Source organism: Habropoda laboriosa, unplaced genomic scaffold, assembly GCF_001263275.1.
Source record: "Habropoda laboriosa isolate 0110345459 unplaced genomic scaffold, ASM126327v1 scaffold57, whole genome shotgun sequence".
Lineage (NCBI taxonomy): Eukaryota > Metazoa > Arthropoda > Insecta > Hymenoptera > Apidae > Habropoda > Habropoda laboriosa.
In genome coordinates this window covers 1,757,319-1,780,814 of record NW_017100229.1, presented here as the reverse complement: position 1 = coordinate 1,780,814, position 23,496 = coordinate 1,757,319, and the positions used below count along the sequence as shown (strand labels likewise).

Genomic DNA, 23,496 nt, shown 5'->3' with positions numbered 1-23,496 from the left:
ACGTCCTCCGCGTTGCCGAGGCGTTCTTCTTCTACAGCGGCGATCGTCCTTCTCCTCCGCGCTATCGCGAGTCGAGGAGAGAAAGGGAGGGAGAGCCGGTAGATTTACTACAAATGCAAAGAGACCTGGTCGAAAGCGGGTAGAGACTTGGCGATATCTCAGCCGGTCCACAGATAGGTTGGGAAGATAACCCGAGGGCCTGGTGGGTGGTTGATTTAATGCCAACGAGGCAAGCGGGAGAACTTGGGGTAACCTCGAGCCGAGGTATGGGGTGACTCTCTGATATTTTAATACGAGCAGAGAGAGCGTGATGCTCGGTCATCCATCTAACCGTCGCGAGAGAGAGGTTTGTGCGTGTGCACACTCGATTTTGCATACGCGGAAATCACGATGCATTCCGGTACTAACCTCTGCACCGGTTCGGATAAAACGTTGTGTGTAACAGGAAGAAAGACTGTTTGTCACGATTATCTTCGTTCCTGTCTATACACGTAGCCGAAAGAACGCGTGCCCTTTGTTCGAAAGATCTAATTGTACCGTAGAATGGTATTCACGCAAACGGTCGAGTTATCGCTATAGCAAAATCGAGCGAGAAAGGAGCGTGCGAACGAGCCATCCTGCCAGGGTAGATGCTCGTAGACCGCGTCTAGGCAGAGGGGCATTTCTTTCTCGATTAGGTTCCCACATGTTACCAAGCCACCCCCGCGACGTCGTCCACGTCTTTTAGGTTGGTACATCCGTGTGCGAGGTTCGCTCGCGCTGGCTTAAGCAACGTTTCGACGTTGTTTTTTGTGTCTGGCGGGCCCTTCGCTGGCCAGGTCCAGGGTCCGCCACGATTTAGTGGCCCTAATTGCAGGGTTCAGCTATTTAATTACCGGGTTCGAGGCCCCGCCGCGGCCGTTCCTGGCCCCCTATACGCCCGGTCAAAATGCGAGTACATTCATACGCGGGGCACACGTAGATGCGTTTTGCTTCGGTCCACCCACTAAAGGGAGGCCAATTCTCTCCTCTGACGTTTCGCGACAACTATCGTATTCCAGACCTTTTTTTCCCCGTAAACCTTCCAATTTGCCGGAGCTTTACTCGCTACGCGTGCAAAATCCATCGATCAGCCACCATTTTACTTTACACCCACGTATCACTTTACGTGCCCCACTCGTCGCGCTTCTTCCTACCACGAAGCTGCGTCGCTGCATATATCACCTTTACCTCGCCACCCATCGCCACTCATCGCCACCTTGGCCCACCTTCGTGCGGAGATCGTACCGCCATTTTGGTACTCGGTTTCCAAGCGGATCTCTCGGCAGATTTTCCTCCGTTAACATCCCGGCCAGAGATTGAATTCGTTTAGAAGGAAGGAAGAATCGTTGATGCGTCCCATTGCTTGCGAAATGACGGGTGTATGTTCATGCGAATGGAGCCCAATTCCTCATGACCCCGGAATCTTTCAATCCTTCCTAATAACAGGCTAGAAATCGGCAAGAAACTCGAGGGACCGGCAAGCTCTCTGCACGGAGCTACCAAATGATTGATAAGTCCATAAAGCATTCCGGTTGTCCTGTGATTTCCGGCCGATGTTGTCGATGCCGGTGGAGAGCTGTTGATGCCCAAAGAACGTGCACAGGGTTAAGGACGTGCGTGCCAGGGTTTTTTGGCCGCGGGTGACGCGGTGACGAGATGATGACCGACCCCGAACTTGGAATCATCGTGATTACCCCGCCCGCGTAACCCGTAATGCGGACCGAACCACCGGTGCAACTGCCACCGTGCCATGTTCCTCTCCTTTTTTCACCCCCTCCCCTCCTCCTTCTTGCCATTCGCCCGAGTACCACTGCCTATTTCCGATGTGCCCGCTAATTTATATTATTAACTGACCGACAGCAACTGATCACCTTCATTTCTCACCGCGAGCCGCGGTCCTCGATCCTTCTCGATGCTTCCAGACTTTTGCCTCCGACGAATTCATTTTCTCCAGTGACAAACGTATTTTTTATTTCACGTCGGAAGGTATCACGGCCAACCCTAGTCTTCCCCTATCTCTAGCTTTTTTTCGGATGTTCTTGGCAAAATAAATGTGTCCCCCTTTCCGGCTGGCGGGAAAGAGGGTTCGACGTGTTACGGAAACCGGCTAACGCGTAAATTTCCCTCGGTCGCGTTTGATATCGACGGTCGTTTCTTGGACCTCTGGTCCACGAGGTTGGACATATTCGGCGAGTCGATTAGCCAGACGCGCAGCAACCAGAGCCCTTCCCGCCCTTTGGGGAACGCGCGAGAGTTTTAATTGTAGACCGCGGCCACCTAAGGGGGAGGCTATTATTCTTTCTCTCGTCGGTAACGCGGCGATCCGCTTCTTCCAGGACTCGAAGAAAAGAGAAGAGAGACGAGAAAAGGGAGAAAGATATAATAACAGAGCGCTGGGCCCGCTCGCGCTCGAAAAGAACGACCGTCCGTCTGTCCGTCCATCCGTCTGGCAGTTTCATATCCGAGAAGAACGCACGAGTCTCAACCGGCACAATTTTTCACCGCGCTACCCCGTGCATGCCGATACGCCTCTTTCCGTCTGCCTCCTGCCCTCCCCGAGCCCTTCATTCATCATCCCTTAACGCGATCGCCGCTTTTACCTCGTTTCGGAAAAGCTCGTTGGCGCCACCTGGCCGGATATCGATGGATCGACCTGCCTGCTAACGGAAAGGTTCGCAATCAATCGCACCCTTAATTAGTACGACGTAACTCATTCGCTAAGTGGGATGAAATATTGGAAAATATCGTTCGGATTTGGGTGAAACGTTCGAGTAGGATTCTTCTTCTCCTTCCCCATGCGGAAATATAAAATTACTATATATATAGGGCGTCGGTGGTACCCAGACTATTCCGCTCGGGGAGACGGAAGGACTTTGTCGGCAGGGCAAAGCCGCGGTGTCAGCGAAGCAATCCTTTGGGTCCTTCCTCAACATTCTAGCCGGTGGTGAATGGAGATCACACGCGGTTCCCACTGTATCGAGTTACAAGCGAAGGGAGACGCGCACGAAGAAGGAGCAAGAAGCACTTTGGCATTATGCGTCTGAGGGAGAATACGAATCCATTCACCGGCAATCATCCGTTCACCCAAGCGTTCTTGCTCCGCGTCTCTCGCGGTGTTCATTCACCAGTCCTCGCCGCTGTTAAACTAGCTCGAGTAATTCACACCGAAGCGGGGGAACGTTGAATCGTAGGAGGGAAAAAATATATATTTGGCTCTCGAAACCGACGCAGTCCTCGATCGAGGAACGCGCGAGCCGTGCCTACGTGTAGAAAGTCGTTGAAATGTCGCGTTACGTATATTGTGATACATGGCGTCATGCCGCTCAGGAGAACGATACATCGCTGTCCCGCACGACGGTTGTTCGGAGATTTTTCCGAGAAATTTGTCTGTGGGCAAAGACAGTGGGAGGATCGTTGGATCGGTCGATCGATTTCTGATCGATGAAAAGAAACTTGGCGGGGTGTTACGTAAAGATAAAAGGAGTCGAAGCGTTCCTCGAGCACGATAAATTCTTGGCGAGTACGCAATATCATTAGCGTGTACGATAATAGGCTGGATCCCCAGGCTACGATCATTACACCGCTACGGTGGTGCGGATCGAACGGTTGAAAAAGTGGCGCGCATCGACGCGGCAACGTAACTTACGAGCACTACGGATAGATACCGCGCACTATCCTGCTATTACGTTACGCTACAAGTTACTTTATCGCATTAATCTCGCGTACGTGGCCGCGCAGCCTTTTTCTCAAACTTTCTCACCTGGTTTTTAATTGAAGCTATAACTCAACAAAGAGCAGACATATAGGGACCCAGGTTGTGTTTAACTTGTACAACCGATAACCGGCTATTTTCTAAACGCGCCAAATTGAATTAACCCGCCGCGCGCGAACACTAGCGACATAGGGCTAGCGCGGCGACAAACGCGGCCCGCTGATTCGATAATTGAATTTTAATTACCGGGCTTCGAGCCGATGAGTAATTGCTTACCAAGGAAAGGAAACGCTTAACGCGTGCTTTCTACCCTTAAACAGACGATGGCTCATTAACGAGATTGCCGCGATTACTTTCCACCGACTTATTCGGGGAATTCCATTAACGCTCGTGATCCTCGCGTATGAGAAATGTCGGAGGCGAGCAACGTTGAACGCGCAACCCCGTCGTTGGATGCGCCGTCGTCCCACCGACATTGACTCCGTAAAATCGAAAAACCTGTTCCCCCCCCCCCGTCCTGTAACGATATACTAATATCTCGGACCTAGTCGTCGTTATCTGCCCATTCGCCTCCCACGCGCCTGACCCCGAAGCGGGTATCGGCGCGCGAGATGTAACAAGAAGAAAACAAAGGGGTAACCTCTCCGGCAGAAGAAAGGGCGGCGGTGGTGATGGTGGTGGGCATAAAGGAATAAAAACAAGGATAAAAGCGAAAGTCGGAAAGGGGGAGAGGAAGGAGTCGAAGGCGAAGCTGAAGAAGAGGAAGCAGAAGAAGAAGAAGAAGAAGCGGCGGTCGCGGCGGCGAACCACGTGATCGGAGCGCGTTTTAATTGGTCGGGAGTGTGGTCTGCGGCGCGATGGAGGGAGGACAGGGAGTGAAAAGGTGGGAAAGGGGGAACGGAGAGGGTTCGTTAGGGTTGCCACGAGGATTAGACAATCGCGAGGTTGTACGAGGAGGACCGTTGCGAGGGCGGGCGCTGCTTCTGCCCCACCAGCAACACCTTCCAGGATGGATACACACTTGTGGAGTATCCTACGGGACGTGGCCGATCCACGCACACTCTGCCTCCAGCACGCACTCACGTATCCGGACGCCGACGCGACGCGACGCGACGCAACGCGCTAAGAGAGCAGACGTGGTTGTAGAGAAGCCGAGAAAGAGAGGATCCGCCTCCGTAGGCCCGTGTTGCTCCTCTCCGCTACGTGGGGGACGAAAAAGCTCAGTTATAATTGTTGCACGCCGCGAGCTGCACCTCCAGTCAGTCCCTCCGTCTAATTGTAACCTCCTTCCGCGTCGCACCGGAAAGGACGTCCAAACACCCGCGTCCTGCGTCCTCGAACGACCTCCTTGTCGACTGACCTCCTCTCTTCTTGCCTTCTGTGGCCAATAGCCACAGAAATTACTGTGATTACCAGGATATACGAGGGGCTACGGCAACCTTCGAACGGACTACCGATGCCGAGGATCGCCTCTGCCGCACGATCGACCCACCGACACCAGAATCCCTCGACAGTTGAAGGATCTGTAACGGCAGCCGTCTCGATTCGCAAACATGTCTATTGAGCTTCGTAACGTTCGCTCAGACCTCGCCTGTGCCACTCTTCCACGAAAAATTCAAGTGTAACCACAGTTTTGTGTAAACCACAGTGCACAGCTATTTCGTAGCAAATTGGAACACGATACATCTCGATAGTCTCGACTGAACAGTGACCCGACAAAATGAATTGTGCGTATCAATACTCGCATCCTGCCCATCCGCAAAACATGATGGCCATACCACCGACGGCTGCCCAGCAACCTCAACATTCCACGGATACCGAGTACTTGGAGGTAAAGTTGTCAATAATTACCGTCATTTACCAATAGCAATAGACGCGAATAGCGATATTTGACAAAATCTATCGACAACATCTGCTCCCTTCTGCAGCGACATCCTGGGCGGTCCAGAAACACCCTCTCGTTAATTGTTCATCTCCCGGCTAGCGAAAGAGGCCAATGCGAGCGCACCCCCGATTCTCCTTAACGCGTTGCCAATTCATCAGCTCTCGCTGAGAATTCAATTTGCACGATTGCCAATCGGATCTCGCAATTGAATTTGACAAAGGTTCGACACTCGTCGATCATCCTCCTCCGGTGAGTCCGCGGAAAAACCTACCTACCTAAACATCGAGAAGCTAGAAGACGTTGATTGCCGACTCCGCGGTTTCCCAATCGACCGTACGAACCGGCGTTGTTGCGCTCTTCCAAGTAGAAACGTGCTTCTAAAGCGCTCATTAACGAGCAAAATGACGTTCACGGCAATAATAAATCGGAGTCGATCGGCTCGCGTGAAAGGTTGCGGAAAAAAGTCCACTTTCACGTGGTTAAGGCGAACGAACGAACGAACGAACGAACGAACGAAGAATCGCCGTGAAAGAGTGAGAGGGTACACGTGAGAGAAAGAGAGACGTAGCTGGGGGATATTAATATAAGGGCTCGATACGTAATTATAGTGATTACCGTATTGCCAGGGGGCGGACGAGGGCGTCCCTCAGTTTGCACGTCATTTTGCAATCTCAACTTCCAGCGAACATGCGCGCGAATTTGTCGGCGGTCCTTCGTCAGGCTAATTGTTTCCCCCTTTTTGCGCTAATTCTTCACGCTCTTTCCGCTCCTTTTGTTCCAGTCACCGCGTGTTCCGGAAGAAAGTCACCCAACAAAGTCGATACCATTCACTCTCGTTAGCGAAATTATACTAATCCTCGCGCGAGTTATCTCGCCCGCGACGTAATATTAATCGGTCCCATTTCGACAAGTCACTTATTACGATGATTCGTGCGCGTGTACGACCGTCGCGTAATAGCAGCCAATTCGCTCTTGGTTTTTGCTGTTCGTGGAAGAGCCGCGAGTTCCTTGTTTGCGGATTACACGCCGACAGAAAAGCGAGCGGAGCCGGCGCGGCGCGTGAATTACGGAGGATCGGCTTCTCTCCTCCCTGTGGAACACCCCATAAATCTGAGCCGGGAGCGTCTCTCTATTCCGGACCACGGATGTAGACGGAACCGCGAGTTGTACGCCAGCCACGGCCCGGCCAACGAGTCCGTAAATCAGTCCTAGACAAGTTTCTCTTCGTCTTGTTTCACGGCAAAACGTGCTGCTCGACCTTAAAAGCCTCAAAGAGATGCCTCCCCTTTCGGCCCGTTCGCTTCCAGAGACGAATCGCCGACAACGGTCAAAACGAGCCACGGTAATATTTATTTGACCGTGGCCGGTCTTGTATCGCTATAATTCTTTTCGACAATTACGTACTCGCACCACCGGAATAACTCCAACGACTTACTCGGTCTATGTATAGGCCTTTTTGTCCGTTCAGCGTTCGCCACTCCGAACCGTACTAATAATAATCCAGAAGGAATCGCGGAAATGTCTGCAACGAAGAGCGAACAATCGCGTGCAACGAAGCAAGCATCTGTTCGCACGTTATCAGCGCTCTTCCATTACATACTTCACGCGAGTGTTTGATTTATGAAACGAACATTGGAACTAGTTGACATCGTGCGCCGGTGTTAAAATACTGCTTTTTAACTGCACTCGTTGCCCGGCTGCGTGGACTATCATTACAGGTGCCCCGCTCGAGTTGAATATTTTCAGAGACACTTTGAAAACACAGAGTGACCGTAATTACCGCTGCATCTTTCCTACGTACAGAGAGAGAGAGAGAGAGAACTATCACCAGGACGCGATAAATTACGCACACTCGCGTCAAAATGTTTAAATCGTCGGTACATTAACATAATGGCCGTTCCGTCTCATCGGGCCCAGATAGCGATAGACCAAACAGATACCGCGGTCACCAGTGGTTATTAAACTGGAAGGCACCACCTCCTCGTGGTAGAAGAGCCTACTATGTATATACAATATAAGTACTTAGGTTAGGTTAGTAGGCATACACACTTGGACGGTCCCATACTCTCTGGTCCCAGTCTGCTGGTCTGGTGAATCTTCATTTTCGACGGTCCCAGCCGCTATATGCGAAGCTGGTTCCTTGGTAATTATTAGTCCATCAGCATCTCCCGATGGCCACATGGCCGTATAAGAGGCAAAAGCCGGACCATCTTAGCCTCGCGAGGCCGCCCTGTCATTATCCGCCCCCGTCAGGCCCGTGGGCCCCATTTCCCTTTCAACCCCGTTCACCTCGTCTCTGCCAATCACCGATCCGTCATTTCGTAGCCTCGATATCGCTCGATCGTTACCGAGAAAATCAATCGTCGCTCCTTGATGAACAACTTTCTCCCTCCTTTTTCCACCTTCTCCTCTAGCTCGGTGTGCGTGATAGATAAATAACCAGTACCTTTTTATCCAAAAATCTAAAAATCCCGACAGGGAGGGAACAGCAACATCGATCAGGGACACAACAAAAACCGGCAGAATCGTCTCGCACCCTCGTTTGCTCCTTCGAACAACGTTCACGTCCGATTCTGCTCCGGTTCATCGTAAAACATCCCTTTTCTCGCCTCCCGTAACAACTACTGCTATCCTCTGACCTCGAGGCAGGGTGGATCGCACCTTTTGTGGCCTGATCGCACGCGATGCACGCATCATCGTCTCCTCGAGTCGTTGGGGGATGGCCGATAATGCCTGGCGTTCCGCGAAATATTTGTTCGTCGATTAGGACTCGTATCGATCTCCACCGGCTTCGTGTTTAGCCAGTTACGGAATAGCAAATCAAGATTCGACGGATGAACATTCGCGTCTGCAACTGTACGTACTGCTTACTTCGAAAATCATCGAACGTTAAGAAATTGACGCTGTTCGTGAGATATCTCGTGACGCGCAAATTGACCGCGGAAATCTCGGACACGACTCGGGAGAGATGGCCTCTTTGCTCGAACGATGAACGACCGAGAGCAGTTATGAATGGGCCGCGATTAGACGGTCGCCTCGATCTTGTTCCATTATGGAAAATTAGGACCTAATGCGACCCCGACGCGTCTGTTCCTACGCCAGACATCGGCGTAGACTCGTCGACTCGTGATCGTATCGATCTACGTTACGCATAACGAGATGACCGGGATCGTGAAAAAGCTCGAGTACGCCACTGAGAGCAACAGTCGTAATAGAGGCAGGTTCCTCGTTCGCTGAAATTTTACCCGGTAGGTATACGGTGTGTGTGTGTGTGTGTGTGTGTGTATCGTCGAGTCGATAGCATTTGAAATTCAAACTCCTCGATTAAAATCACATTAGACGCTCGTGAGACGGGGTAGAATCGCGATCTTCTTGTGCTCCCTCTGCATGGATCTTTGGAACAACATCATAATGCTCCGGATCCAACGACTGCTTGCTCTAGACGTCGCAAATGTCGCTGTAGATTAAACGATAATTTATTTCAACGGGCAAAAAAGTTCACCAAGGCTTGCCAGTTTTTTCTAGAGCTCTCTACCTACTATAGAGTAGAATGGGTGTTCTGCCTAGAAGCTCGATTTGAATTCGTCGAGAGTTGAGAATCGATTGGCAGACCCGTGTCAAATTTTCACCGAATACAAAATGTTTCCACCAACTCGTAGATCGGATTTGTATATCAATTACGCGGGGACCAGGTCGATGAACTTTGCTCGTTTCGCCGGTATCAGATAGCGGCATGTCGGTATTTAAATACCGACGACGTGCATACCGTTACGTCAAACAACGATGCCTGAAGTTAATACGACAACTTTGGGTCACGTAAGCCTCAGTCTGCTGGGACTAGAGGAGATGAGTGAGAGAGGGAGAGGGAGAAGAGAAACGTGGAAAGTCGGCGTACGCGTGCCTCCTCTTCGTGGCGGCGCGGTGCGCGCGCATTTCACGGTTAAATTATCGAGGGGAGGGCTGCGGACGGAGGGCGCGGGAGCAAGAGAGCAAGAGGGAACGGATGACGAGGAAGGAGCGTAGGGTGAGAAGCAGTGGGAAGAGAGATAGGGTGGGAGGAAAATCGGTGGGGATAAATAAAGTAAAGAGGAAGCGGGCACGGCACGGAGGCGGTCAGGGGCGGCAACTGGTTCTCCCTGGGTTCCGCCCACCAGGCTCTGCCCCTTTTTTGCCCGGGGGCCGAAGTCCTGCTCGCTTCCCTACTACCATTCCCCTGTCTGGTCGGGGCAAAGCCGATCGGATAGCCGGCAGTCTGTCACGGGGCGAAGAACGGGAACCACGTTAACCGGTTTCCCCGACGCACCACGACGTTTTCGACCCACTCGCTTTTTTACCCAGCCGACGGCCGCGGACTCGAGCTACTTCTCAACCCTTTCTTTCAAACGATATCGATCAAGTTTCGAATAGAGCTGGTGAACGCAAGTGAAGTGTGTCTATCGGACAGAGACTGGAAAGTCGCGAAACGCCGAACGTCCAGTCGAGGAGGCACCGCGGATTCTCTCCTGGAACAGCAGCAGACAGCCGACAGGATTCCGCCAACAACCGGGCCTAGTCTTTGAGAAGCGTCAACGAGATGCTGACCGACATGACACCGGCTGCGGCTGGCCAACTTTATCCGCAATTACAGTCGATCGCCAAGTCACCGGTACACGGACATGTGGTGAGTCCCCTCGATCATTCACTTTCCACCGAATCAGTCAATTCACGTTAAGGTGGCGCAGTGTCTTTGGAATAGTCAGTCTAACGGGCAAATTTGTTCCGCGATCGTGGCCTTTAAAGTCCAGGTCTGCCGTGAGCGGCAAGGGTAGCTGTCAACCTCTGATCTCCCCGAGGCAAGGTCAATTACTCAGCCTCCTTTCAGATAGGGATCTTAATCCGTCCAGGTAGACCAGGATTTGTTGATCTCGTTGATCAGGTGCTACTGTTCGTCTTGTCACCTTCGTCAAAGAACCTTGGACGACCGGACGATAAAATCGAAGATCTTGCCGACAGGCTAAATTAAGCACACACTTTCCACACTTCGCTCCGACCAACGTCGGAGGAGCTGCTCTAGGGTTTATCGGACCATCTTGTCTACCTTTTAATTCCCGAGCTAACAAATTACAGTCGACGGGCCAGGTGCTCGGGGAAACGACTTTCGGAACGTTACTTGCACTTTTTTATCCAGACAAATCGTACGCGAACTGGCTCTGGTTGCGCAGATGCTGACCATTTCCGCATTGTCGTTTTGCCGCATTGTCCTCGAGGATCCTCGAGGATCCTCGAGGCTACCTGAGCCTCGCATTATCAGCTTGCGCCGTCCTTTAATCCGACAGATCATCCAGGATGATCTATTCTGTGTTTTGACAGAAGCGGCGACCTCTGTAGCCACGGACCGTTTCTCTCTCCGTTGGCGAAACGTCCGAGCACGGCCAGAGCCAGCTTTTGTGCCCTGCTCTCCGACATAACACGTGTTCCGTTCACTCCTCTCGGTCTCGAACTTTTTATTTTATGACTCGGCAAGAAGAATTTTTTACGAGTCGACGTAAAAAAGTAATTAAATCCTTGGCATCGAAAAAGAGACGCGCACGAGTATTAATTAAGTCAGCAGAGAAGTTTCCTGTCGGTGTGTCGTGCCGAAAATTAATCTCGGTGCTCCGTTTCCAAGCCAATCACGCTCGCTTTTACCTCTGCGTCACGTTGTGACTTTTGAAACGCGTCGATACAGAGAGGTTACCACAGATACGATAGTGGCAACAGAGAGGACGAGATAGAATATATCGCTCGAGGGGAAGAGAACGCGGTGTGTCGCATCGACGTCCAGAATGTTGCAAACAGCTTATATTTCTCTTCGTCTCTTTTCTCCCGTTCACGTCGCTGAAGCACCCGATCCGAATGTATCGAGTATCCTCGGTATAATAGTCCTTACGCAAGGTTCTCAGGGATCAAAGGGACTGGCCTTTACCTGTGCACCCAAGGAGCCAATTATTTGTCTGCTCCTCTTTGTGCACCAGGAGGATCCACTTGACAGGATGCGTGGGATGGTAACACGATACCTACTTCCTCTCGTCACTCGATCCTCGCAAACGTGGACACACAAGAATGTTCTTTTTCACAAATCTTTTTGTCATCCGCGTTTCCATTCCTCCCCGTCCGAACTTTCTATATACGTCTAAACACTGTTAGCAACAATAACAACGGCGCGTCGACAAACACGGGACAATTCGAACGATCCAGCTGTTTCTGAAACGTTGTTTCGCTATGCAACAACACACGAGGGTATCTTCCGCTGATTAATTAATCAGCCAACGGTGGTGGAAGTTTCTACCGACAGATATGTCAGTCTATAAATGATCCAACCGGTGACCAAGTCGTCCGTTTCGTCGCCTGAATCGATCGGTTACACTTCGATACATGTTACATCGATCGCGAAACCACGGACTATCGTCTGAACGCTTCTCGTCACTAATTCACGAACGAAACTCACCGCGCCCCGTCGCTGTCCGCTCTCTTTCTCTAGTTGGAACTTATAACCCTTCGGCAATCAGAAACCGGCCGTATTTCTGTGCCACTTTGCTTCTCAAACACGTAACTTGCTTCTTTCTTCGAGTGCAAAAAAGATAATTGGCTATAGGTCGTTGGAATATAGAGGTCCCTGGAAGATCCTCGAAATCTCGCTCCACTTCACTTCCAAGCTGGTAATCCGATGATCCGATTCGTAGGGTAAAAGTGTCCCTTTAAGCGGCGCGGCGCCCCCCGTTGACATTTTCCGAGGACGACAATGGGCTGCGAACGGGCGCAGCGTACACCGAACGTTTGTCGCAAAAATGCGTCCTTCGTCACGCCGAAGGGGACGAAAGGACGACGCGGCCTTTTTACATCACCTAAGAGGATTTACCTGGAGCACCGGATGCAACAAGGATGTCATCCTAATTTGTCCACTTTCTTATTTCGCCGTAATAACGAAAATTCCCGATTTACAGAGCACACAGAAGTCTCCACCCCTCGATGGAAAAAAAAGTGGGCTCTCCGTTTGTTCGTTGACAAAATCCCTTCCGATTGGTGTCACGCCCACTGCAGTCGGCGCGCAGGGGCATTAATGAATTATTTTCGTCGAGTACGTCTAGAGTCCCGACATGTAAACACCCTTTCGGAAACTCGTTCGTACGTGGTGCGGGGTCCGAAAGTGGCAGATGTTCGGGGTGACAACATGGCCGCGCTTCTATGCCTGTGCTCGATGTGCACGTCTTGGAAAACCGTTTTTGCGTATGATCGATCAATTTCCTGGCCCTTGGTCCTTTCACACGTGGTTTCTCCGCAGGCAAGGTAGGCCGTTGTTGCCAGGCCGTTGTAAGCGAATTCTACTAATTAGAGTGGATCGCAGCAGCTAGGCGAGTAGTATGTAGTTCGGAAAGGAACGGGGAGCGTAAGATATTCATTACGTTGCGCTCTCGGTTTTCATTAAACGGTCAAAGATGCAATTTTGCAGGCTGCTATACGGGGGTGTACTCGCGGAGCAAATGCACGTACGCAACATTCGCCGGCATCGTTATCGTTGGAAGGTTCGATAATTGAAAACCCTAGCCGCCCCCTTAGCTCGGTTCGCGTACACATCGTGTGTTCCTAGTCCGTACCTCGAATTATCGGTCATTATTCCCCCGGTGGTGCCGTCGTCGACGGAATTATTCATCGAACGGGAACGTTAGAACTTTTGCGCGTAGCGACGAAACAAGAGGAGAAAAGGTTTCCGGTTCCTCGAGAGCGGGAACGTTCGGAATAGGAGGAAGAAGAAGAAGATTCGCGTGGAGCTCGTGTCGTCGTACGTGGCGTGACGATAGAGCCCGGTTGCGAGGCTGCAATTTGGTAGAAGATCGAAGCGGTGCGTGTGGATTTACCGGCCGCGTGCAACCACTATGTGTGCATGTGCCTCGTTCCACCGACCATCATCGTATCGCTGGAAGGTTGGATAATTGAAAAGGCAAGACTTCTCTCTCGGCGTTGCATCGTCGTTGTAAACAATATTCCTCTCGTAGAGCGCGCACGAGCCCGGTACGTCGAATTACCGGCCATTATCGTGACGTATCATCGCGGCCCAGCGTCATTCACCGGACCCCCATCATGGGAAAGATGAACAATACTCGATCTGGTCAACACCTCGAGGCCTTAACGCGCGCCACTCGAGCAAAGTGGAAGACGATTATTAACGACTCGATTCTATTAACCCGACTACTTTCCTCCGCTAAACACAATGCAACATTTTTTCCGCCGGTGAAATTGCACGCTCGAATCGGTTCCTGCGCTTTACCGTCATTACCAACCATAGATCCCTTTACGCACCGGGTTCCTACGAATTCCCTCTTGCTCATTTTTCCCCAGTTCCAATCGCCGCCCATTATCGTATGCGCGTCAGCGTCCTTCTATTTCGCGTGGCGAAACACCTTCGAGGCTCGATCCGATCGCCGCGCGATCTCTCCAACGGGGAAAAGAAGCGTGGCAACAGCAGGGATCCCCCGCAGGGGTGCCAAACCCCCGCGGAGTCGGAACCAAAATACCAAACGTTGGCTTAGCAGCCCACCGAGCTCGATGATTTATCGACTGCGTATTATACGTCCCATCAAGCGCGAATTTTTTACAGCCGACGCAACAGTCCGCTCTTGCCAGTCCTCTCTCAGAGCTCTAGAAACGATTTTTTACTCGTTAAGCAGGATTTCAAACGATTGTCCTGCGTAATTCATCGGATAGATAAAATCGAAAGAAACTATTTTCCCTCTGGGGCGCAAACAACGACAATCCCACGATTCGTTACGGCTGTTGGTAATTTTCATAAAAAACGCGTTAACCCGCCGCCTCGCTGGCGAGTAATTAACTGGAATTCCAATTCTATCGGACGATATCCAGAGACACGAGTCTGCTTGCTGGTTGTTCACGAAAGCAAGATTACCTCCGAGGACGCGACGGGTGTAGGGCAACGACCGCTTCCAAGGCCCGTAAAAACTTCCGGTATACATACCCTGCATACGTTTCCACGTACCGCAGCCGCGATTTTCCCTGTAGCAGATGCATATGGCCGACTCTGGAGCTTGTTCGCGCCGCCTCCGTCCACACGATCGCGTGTTCTTCAGGAGGAACCGGCGAGTTTTGAGCGATGCCTGGGATAATTGCGGGAGTTTACCGAGGAATGCCACAGAATCGATACCGGGAGTCGCGGATTGCATAAATATTTCTACTTGTCACGCATCGAGCGTACCGTGTGGACCAGTTTCTTCCCGATTATCGACCGGTAGAAATCGAGCGGAATAAAAATGTTGGTCGAGACGGAAGCGGCCGCGAACGTCGTAAACGAGGAATTATCTCGGCGACGATTTTCGTGGGATTAGGAGTACGGCCGAGCGGATTTGCCAGAGCCAGTCCGCGATATCTGCGATCGCGATTGCGTAAGAAGAAAATGTAGCGACTTGAAACCGGAATGGCGATCACCTCAGTTTTCTGCGTTTCGTTCTCCCCGCGTCCTTGCGCGCGGATAGTTTGCATTTCGGCGCCTCCGTGTGTCGCTGTCGCCTTCCTTCCCTACGGGGACGAATTATCCTCTCGACGTATTGCATAACGAACCCCGTACAGTTTGTCCCGTTAGATGTACCGATTAGACGCTTCGTTAGAGCAGCTTCGTCGAAACATGCGATTCGTCAAACTCGTGCGCCAGTCCAAAGGAGGCCTTTACGTCGGTCATGAATCTTTGCGGAGGGGAAACGGTTTCCCAGTTTCGCGAGAATAAAGATGCCCATAAATCTTGCCGAAGAGCAACGCCTTTCTCTTTAACAAACTGGATCTCGGTGGGCTCTCGTCTTCGTTAGACTTCTTTAACGATCTCGAGGTGATCGAAACGTTGGCGAACGACTAGATCGAGTCGCGAAGCGACGACCCGGTGGTGTATTCGTACAGACGATAATTTATTTACGAGTTGAGGGGTGAACGCGGAGCGACCGCAGCTCCCACGGCTCGCTCGGCCACTAAATCGCGAAACAATAAATCTGAGAGCGGTGTCACCCTCTTTATGGACCTCTTATACGGGGATGATGTCCTCAGGGGGTAGCCTAATATGTCACAGTCTGTTGCAGCGTTCTCTACTGTCGTCGTGAACGAGGGTGGACCCGCGCAAGACCACGATTTCTAAGGGTCACGCTCACGCTCACGAGGGGTTAGATACGCTTCTAATGGATGTGATTGAATAGCAACGATCTGATAAACCGATCCCGCGGTACACTCGTCTTGCACGGATCTTAGCTTTTCAATTGGCCGATAATTGGCGCGGATCGGTAAGTTCGATTTAACGAGTGGACGTCGAGGCGAGGCTAAAGGCTGCGTGCTTCCGCGGAACGTAACGAACTGTTTAGCTGGAAACTATCGAGGGTTTCGTGTAACACGTTCGCCGAGGAGAAGCGCGCTATCGCTAGGGAAATCGTGATCATTACAAACGAAACATGACAGCTGAAAAATTATTATAATCTTTGGCGGTCGGGTTAACAGTGGCGATTTGCATAATCTCGGAACGTGTGGCGAGGGAAAAGCTTGCCGCCATGGCTACGTCGTGTGCACGCGTTTGCGTACCTATATAGGTACACGCTTGGATTTACGATACGAAAGCACGATGAAGCTATAAATCGCGAGAGCTCTCGCAGAAGACACGCGAACCAATTTGCCGGAGATCCGGCCGCGCGCATCGTTCCGTCGATAATCGCCCTTCCAGATGATCTTCCCCAACGACACCGGACCCGTGTATCAATTTTCAACGCTCGCTCTCGCCACCGCGCCGTCTTTGCCAATTATCGGAAGGACGTCCCTTAATATTCACCATCCTTCCGTCACTCCCGCGGCGCCCTTAAAATTCGACGAAAAGCCAAAGATAAGAAAATCGATCTAGCGATTCTAGCTGGTTCATGCACGCCACATGATACCTATAATCGTTACGCGTATAATTCATAGCCGGAGAAAGCGCCGCGACGTCTTTTTCGCTTTACTTATACCCACTGGTTCGAGTAAGCGGAGCCTGGGCGCAGCTACTAACTGTCTGCAGCGGCCATTCCGCGGAATCTCAAACTGGAAGCGTTCGATTACCATGCAAATGCATTCGAAGGAACGGACACCGTGGAAATTTCACCGCGGTGGCTCGGTGGATTATTTACCTTGTCGAATCATTTGTAAGACCGATCCGGGAAACGGTTTATTTTTTGCGCTCGGGCAGGTTACAACGCGTGGACGTGGCGGCGTTGAGATTGGATCCTCTCGAGGCCGCTTCGCTTTAGCAGCACCTGCGTACGACGAGATGAACGGGTTCACGGTCTGCCAAAGGTGATTTAGTGGCAGTTTGTTGGCGTAGCGCCGTCAGTAACACTTTGGACAAGCTCACCTCTGCTGTACGTGTATTACACGGACTGCCCGTACACACGGCTGTAGGTATATGCATATACCGGGCAGCGGAGGTTTCAGCTTGCCGTTAAATTGCCTCTACCGGTCGCTTAACTCGCGCCATGTCGTCCCTCGGCCTTCTCCAAGACCGATCTCGCATCGCGGCGCTGACGCGTGTCCACAACCAGGCGAAAAGTTTCGGTGCTCGTTTGTTTCCCGCAATTTCTTTAAAATATTTACTTTGATCCGTGGTGTATCGGTCTCGTTAAAGGCTTTTCAAAAATTGAACTTTTTGCTAGTAGACAAGTGCTCCGGTATTGGAACGGCATCGTCGACACGCGACTCTATTTCGTCGATACCCATCTTCTCTCGGTCTGAAACTTTTCTCTGGTTTAAAACTGACACTTAACAAGTTTACTCGTTGAAAGACGGGAGCACAGGGTCCCTGAGCTGTCTACGGGCGAACGAGGGACCGTATCGCCGTTACCGTGCGAGGTCCATTTAGATTTAGCCGGTGTTAGGTGTTTACGAGTTTTTAATTGAACGTAAATATTCGCAGGTGCACCGCTCGGGCTTCTCGTCCACAGATTCCGGGCGCAATTACGAGGAACGGACTGGCCATATATGTATATATATATAAATCGAGCGTATCTTGGTCTCAATGTAAGCTTCCGCCGTAAAAGGAGCACTTAGTCTGTTAGAAGTATGCCGCTCGGTGTAAATTTATCGGCGCAGAGCTCGTTGGTGAATTTCGCCGGGTACCGTTCGCTCAGCCGGCCCCTGCCGCGTCTCGTAAAACGCAGCCGCGACTAAATTACGACGGCCTCTAGCCGCGTTCTTCTCGTATCAACCGCGGATACGAGGAATAAATAATATCGGTTGCGTGCAGGTGAGAGCCGCGTGTGTGGCCGCTGTCCTTCTCGCGTTTCAACTTCCCCCTTGGTCGAATCAGCGACTTTTAGCAACTGATTCGATCAATTTTCCTACTCCGGAGGAGCCAGGACAAAGCCCTCCGTTGACAGCCGATACAAAACGAGGCTTTTTCTACCGATGAAGGAACGATAGGTCCGTGAAAAGGTTCATCCATCAACGCGTTAAATCGGTGTCGAAGACATCCACGGCCAGATGTTAAACCATCCAATCACGCTCTTGACAGATACGCTTTTTCGCAGGTCTCTCTCTCTCTCTCGCGCGCGCGTGACCCTTACGGTCCTTCCACAGGAATCCTATCGAAAAATTCTCCTTTAGCCGGTGGATCATTTAAATGCTAATACCCGGGGCTAATTTATCGTCGTACGATTCCGTTTCCCGGGCTCCTTCGTCCACGCTATTTACTTAAACTTTGGTAATTGAAAGAAAGCCGCCGACCAGGACCACCGTGCAGCACCAGCAATAAAACGTCCAATATACGGGAACGCAGGGGATCTCTCTCGGTAGGCTGATCTAGGAGACGAATAATATATCCATGCTAGCCTCTACCTGGCCGAACAATAAAGACGCGCTCGGGGACCCCGCCCCCTGACGCGGCCGCGAACCGCCGTCGCATCGGGACAAATGGCGCGGAAAATATTGTCGTTATACCTTCTTTGAAATATCGTCCTTTCGTCCAATCTCGTTTCACCCTTTTCCAACAACCCTCGCTTTCCTCTTTGCTGTAAAAAATAATTGTTTACCCAACCTGTACCGGCTGTCGAGCTAGAATTCGTGCACATCCGGGCTATCTGGCGCGGGTAAAAAACGAGCGCGAGACTTTTACTACCCTCGTAACGTTAGTTTAATTGAACGCGCTGGCAGAACGAGGCTACCTTTCCTGCAAATGTAAAATTTTATGTCCGCCTGTCCTTTGGAGCGACCGCTCGAGCACGGCGTTTACGCAACCAGCGGCAAGATGACGATACACGCTATAGAGAGGCAAGACTTTTCAAGAGGCATGGAAGGAGGAACGGGGGTCATCTTTCCGAAAATAGAAGCGTTTCTAAAGGGAGCGAACGGAACGACTAGCCGGACGATAGATCGGACACTCGGCCGCTAATTGGCTGCAGAATTTTATGTACCACTAAATTACCCGATGCAAATGCACCGACTTCCGTCCCTCCCCGTTCGCCGCAGATATTCCAGAAGCACGCGCACCAACACGAGCCTGCCGCTCTCCCGCAAGATTTACGCCGGCCTCATTATCCTAATGAAGACGTAACGGCTGAAAAACGACTCGCGATTTTTGTCGAAAACCAGCTACATACTTGGTCTGCCCTTCGAGATCTACTCTCTTGTCGTTCACCTTCCGATCTCCTTCTCTTTCTCTCGATTTAATCGAAACGGAGAAATCCAAGTTACGGATAGTCCAGACCTTGAGATCCAGCCTCCGAAGCAAAGAAGGCGAGTGGGAAGGACGGGAGGCTGTCAGCGGCAAGATATCGTCTGAGAATTCGGTTTAATCTGTCGTCGAATTAACACGGACCGGGCGCGAGTCCAAGAGGATCGAAGCTACCGGTGCAAATCGGTGTGCACCGCAGGCGATAAAGCGTTCAGGGAGCCAGGAACGCAAGCGTTTCTTCGTCAAACGTCCAGCTGGGAGAGGGTAAACGGCGCTAACTGGCCAGGAATTATAACAAACTTGTAATGCCCGCTTAATATTCCGGCCGGCGGAGGGTGACAGATTTACGAGTGCTAATGAATCGGTAGCTGGCTGTTCTTCTCCCGGTCGTTTCGTCGATCGAGAGGCGGTTTGTCGCGCGGCACTAGCATCGGCACTCTGCTCTCTGCTCCTCGCTCGGACCCGGCCGATTACGTGGGTGCCTCGGTCTCTATACCCGGAAATCATTAGGTCCAAGGGCAATTTGAAATTTGTCGAGGATCTAACGGGGGCCAAAAAACTTCGGTGGCGAGGAACACGGCGGAAGAAGCAAAAAGGGAGGACGTCGATGAAGTAGAAGACGAAGAAGAAGAGGATGCCTCCTCTCTGTGTTCCCTCCGCTGTGTTCGCTCGATAGCCGAATAAATTTGGGTAGCTCCCTGTTTTGGCCCCGGGCCACGGTTACAGCGAGGTAGACTTTTTCGGATATACGATCGGACCTTTCGTAACGCGCCGCGCGCGCACACACACCGGACAGAGAGGCGAACAGAGGGCGAAAAAGAGACTGCCGGGTCGCTCTCTCACGATGGATTTAATTAAAAAACATAATTTAGAAGGGAGGATAACAGGTAGCTGCCGTTTGGTGGGAACTAACGCAGGCTTGGTCGCGGTGCAGCCTCGGTTGCTCATGAATAAAATTATTAATCCTGCCCTCGAGCGAAAGCTTCTCTATCGTTTCCCAATAGACACGAAACGCCGCCAAAATGACCAGTCTAATTCTCTCTCTCCCCTCTCCTCTCTCCTCTGACCGTGATTTCACCAGGAAGAGGAAAGTTTGTCTTTGTTTCGAAGTAAAGTAGGCACGGTTGATCGTCACTGGAGGTTCAGGCTGAAAAATCCATTCGTCGAGGATAGTGTCGTGGCGAAGCTCGAGATCAAAAGAGAGGGCACCGCGTCGACCGCGGGCAAGAAGAGCAACGCCATCTTGCCCGGAGAGAAACGAATCGCGGCAATTCTCATTTCGGATCGTACAATTTACAAATTCGCTTCCCGCCTAAAAGGTAGGAGAAATGGTGGTGAGCAGCGGCACGATCTGCGAGGCAAATAGTACGTGGGAGTAATAAGTTGGTCGTTCAGGAGGTCGAAAGGGGCACCGTTTTATCGAGACAAGTCTGCGTGTCGGCGGTGCAGTTGCATGCAGTGGCCGATAAACAAATAATTAGCATTAGAAGCGAGGCACGATATCGCGGCGATCACCGTTGACCACGTAGCTACGTATCCCAGAGGGTCGCGCATCGAGTCGAGTCGATCGAGCGGTAACGACCGCGATATTCGTCCACGATCCACCGGGTATATTTTCCCTGGGTGGCCAGGAGGAAGCAATTAAGAGAAAAATATGAAAAATCTGGAGGAGAGAAGCGCGTGTACGCGCGCCCGCTTTAATTTAATCTCTCGCGGTCGCTTTTATTGCCGCGCCAAGTTGTTACACGGAAGAGCTTATTTTTACAGCCGGCGCCGCGTTGCTTTTATAGGAACCAGATCGATATTAAGATTGCGCGTGGCCCGTTTACCGGGGCATAACGCTGTGCGCCGTCGAATACGACCTGCACGGTTTATGGGTATTTCGCGAGGGATATCGGGCCACAACGGAGAGATAAGTGGTCGACGTTGCCGCGAAACGCTCGAAATCCCGCGATTCGGAAAAACGAGAGTCCCCCCCACACTGTTCCACGGTCTCTCTCGCTGGGAGACGCAGGTGGATCCAATCAGGCAGGTGCCGGAGAGACGACGCAGCGGTCAATGCCTCTCGGGAACGACCGACGCTTTTTACACGGAAACCAGAAAAGACCGCCGGCTAATTTCGCGTCCAGCTCTATTACCGGAGAAAGAGGAGACCCGACCTTCCCTCTGCTTTTTACCCGCTTTAATTGTCTTTTCGGGATATCCTCGAGAGCTACGCACCTCTGCCCGTGCTTCAACCAGGAACTCCGAGCATGTTGGCGTTTGAGGTGCGATCGTGCGAGGACTTTATTTGCGGCTTGCGCCGTCAGAGAGGGAAAGAAGCTTGACGCGTAGACGTCGGATGCGGTTTGCCACAAGCCCAGTTGGATCGACACCCTACCAGGTTTACATGTTCGCACCCTCGCCCTGTGTCGGCTGGCTGTCGTGCGAACCCAGCTGTCGCGTGGCTCTTTCACTCGCTCCAACACCCACCGTGGTTGCTCCCGTTTCGTTTCGCCCATTCACCGACCGCGCACTGCTTTCTCTCTACCGTCTAACGATCACAGAGCACACCGATAGTTTTTAATTCACAACTCGACGACACATTTTTCCCCCCGCTTATCCGCGTTCGAATCGCCACGAGAGTATGGAAAAATGGCCAGGCGCTGTTTTCTCATTTTCTCCGCAACAGTTTACGGACCTCTGCTCGTGAACACGTAATGAATCGCATTCGTTACACCGTCTATAGCTGGTTCGACACGCATCCCCGACCCACTCGAACGTAAGATTCGCGTTAGAACCGTTGACAAGCCTCCAAATCCCCCTCTTACTCGATCCCTGTTTCCTCGAAACGTTCGACCGGCAGCCTCATTGTTGAAACTTTACGACGACCTGCATCCCCCGAAAGTCACGTTGGCTGGTGTTACGCGGTTCTCGGAAGGTAGCCAGTGGAGAGAGGCGAGGAAGAACGGAGCAGCACGACCAGGCTCCCTGGTTTTAATTTATGCGCGGCACAGCCGAAGGCGTTATTAGTCCTAGCTGGCTAGGATGGGCGTGACGTCACGCGGCTAAAACAAAGGATCCTAGCCGTGCCCATCCCACGATGGCTCTCTTTCAACCGTGCCGACAGCCGGCCCATCGACACTCGCGGAACGCGAGCTTTTCTTCCTCGCTATACCATATCTATTCCCCGTGCAATTCGTCGTCGAACAGGGCCAGGACGGGAACGACGCGAGGCGACGCGCAACGGTTCGAAGAAAAGAAAGGCGTGCAGTCCTGGTGTGGTATGCGTGAGTAGTATGCATAAAACATAAACGGTTGGCGAAGAATCGTGGCGATAGACGGAGGACAGGTATAGGCGGAGGTGAACGAGCGAGTGGAGCGTATCGGCGACTCGAAGGCGCCGCGCGCTCGTGCTCCGCTAGCACGGAATAACGACTCCTTTTCGTTTCTGCTCGGCGTAATTATAGACTGGCCGGAACTACCGGCTAATATCGCTCTAATCGATAACCCTATTAACGCGCTTCACGCATTCTCGTTAAGCGGTCATCCAGACGTTCCTCTCCTCCTATAGATCACGTATCGATCCTGACGCGTCGATCTGACCTATAGAACACGCGGGACCAAGTGGAACAAGGAGTTTTTCTACACGGAGCGGGCAATACCGCGTGCGTGGTTATAGAGTCGAGAAAGGAAGGCAGAGCAGGCTAATTGAGAGACGTCGTTGTCTCCACCGGGCCACTGTCATATCGTTCCAGCGGATCAATACGTAGCCTGCCTACAACCTGCACTCACGAAGCTCGAAGAGGGCGTGGCTCGTACACCACCGGCCGAGAGATACTCTCTCTCTCTCTCCCGTCCTCCTGTTTCCCTCTCTCACCTTTCTCCACTTTCTCTCCCCTTTCTGGCAGCCCTCTATCTCTCACCCTAGCCGCGCGGCCACCAGAAAGGATGATTTCGTCTTCCGCCCCTCGGCGCGCGAGCGTTAAAACTCTCGGCCACCTTCCTATTCGTCAACGGCTCGAAACCGGGGCCATCCCTTTTCCACGGTAATTAACGTCTTGGTTATGCAACGAACAGTACGCGCAATTTACGCAACAGTTCGATGGTTTGGGTCGATAGGGATTTTGAAGTGGCGCCTAACGAGCCAAAAGGTGACAACCTTGTGTAAGCGTAAAAGAAGGCGAAAGAGTCGACGACCTA

At 51.8% G+C, this 23,496-nt stretch overlaps 1 protein-coding gene across 1 annotated transcript in view; it reads left to right on the top strand.

The window, feature by feature from the left end:
• The first annotated feature begins 5,453 nt into the window (after window positions 1-5,453).
• The window catches only part of LOC108571220 (transcription factor Sp9), a 27,081-nt gene continuing 9,038 nt past the window's right edge, over window positions 5,454-23,496 (top strand). The window contains exon 1 of the mRNA XM_017933220.1: window positions 5,454-5,564. Coding sequence (XP_017788709.1) covers window positions 5,454-5,564 — 111 coding nt within the window. The remainder of the gene's footprint in view (window positions 5,565-23,496) is intronic.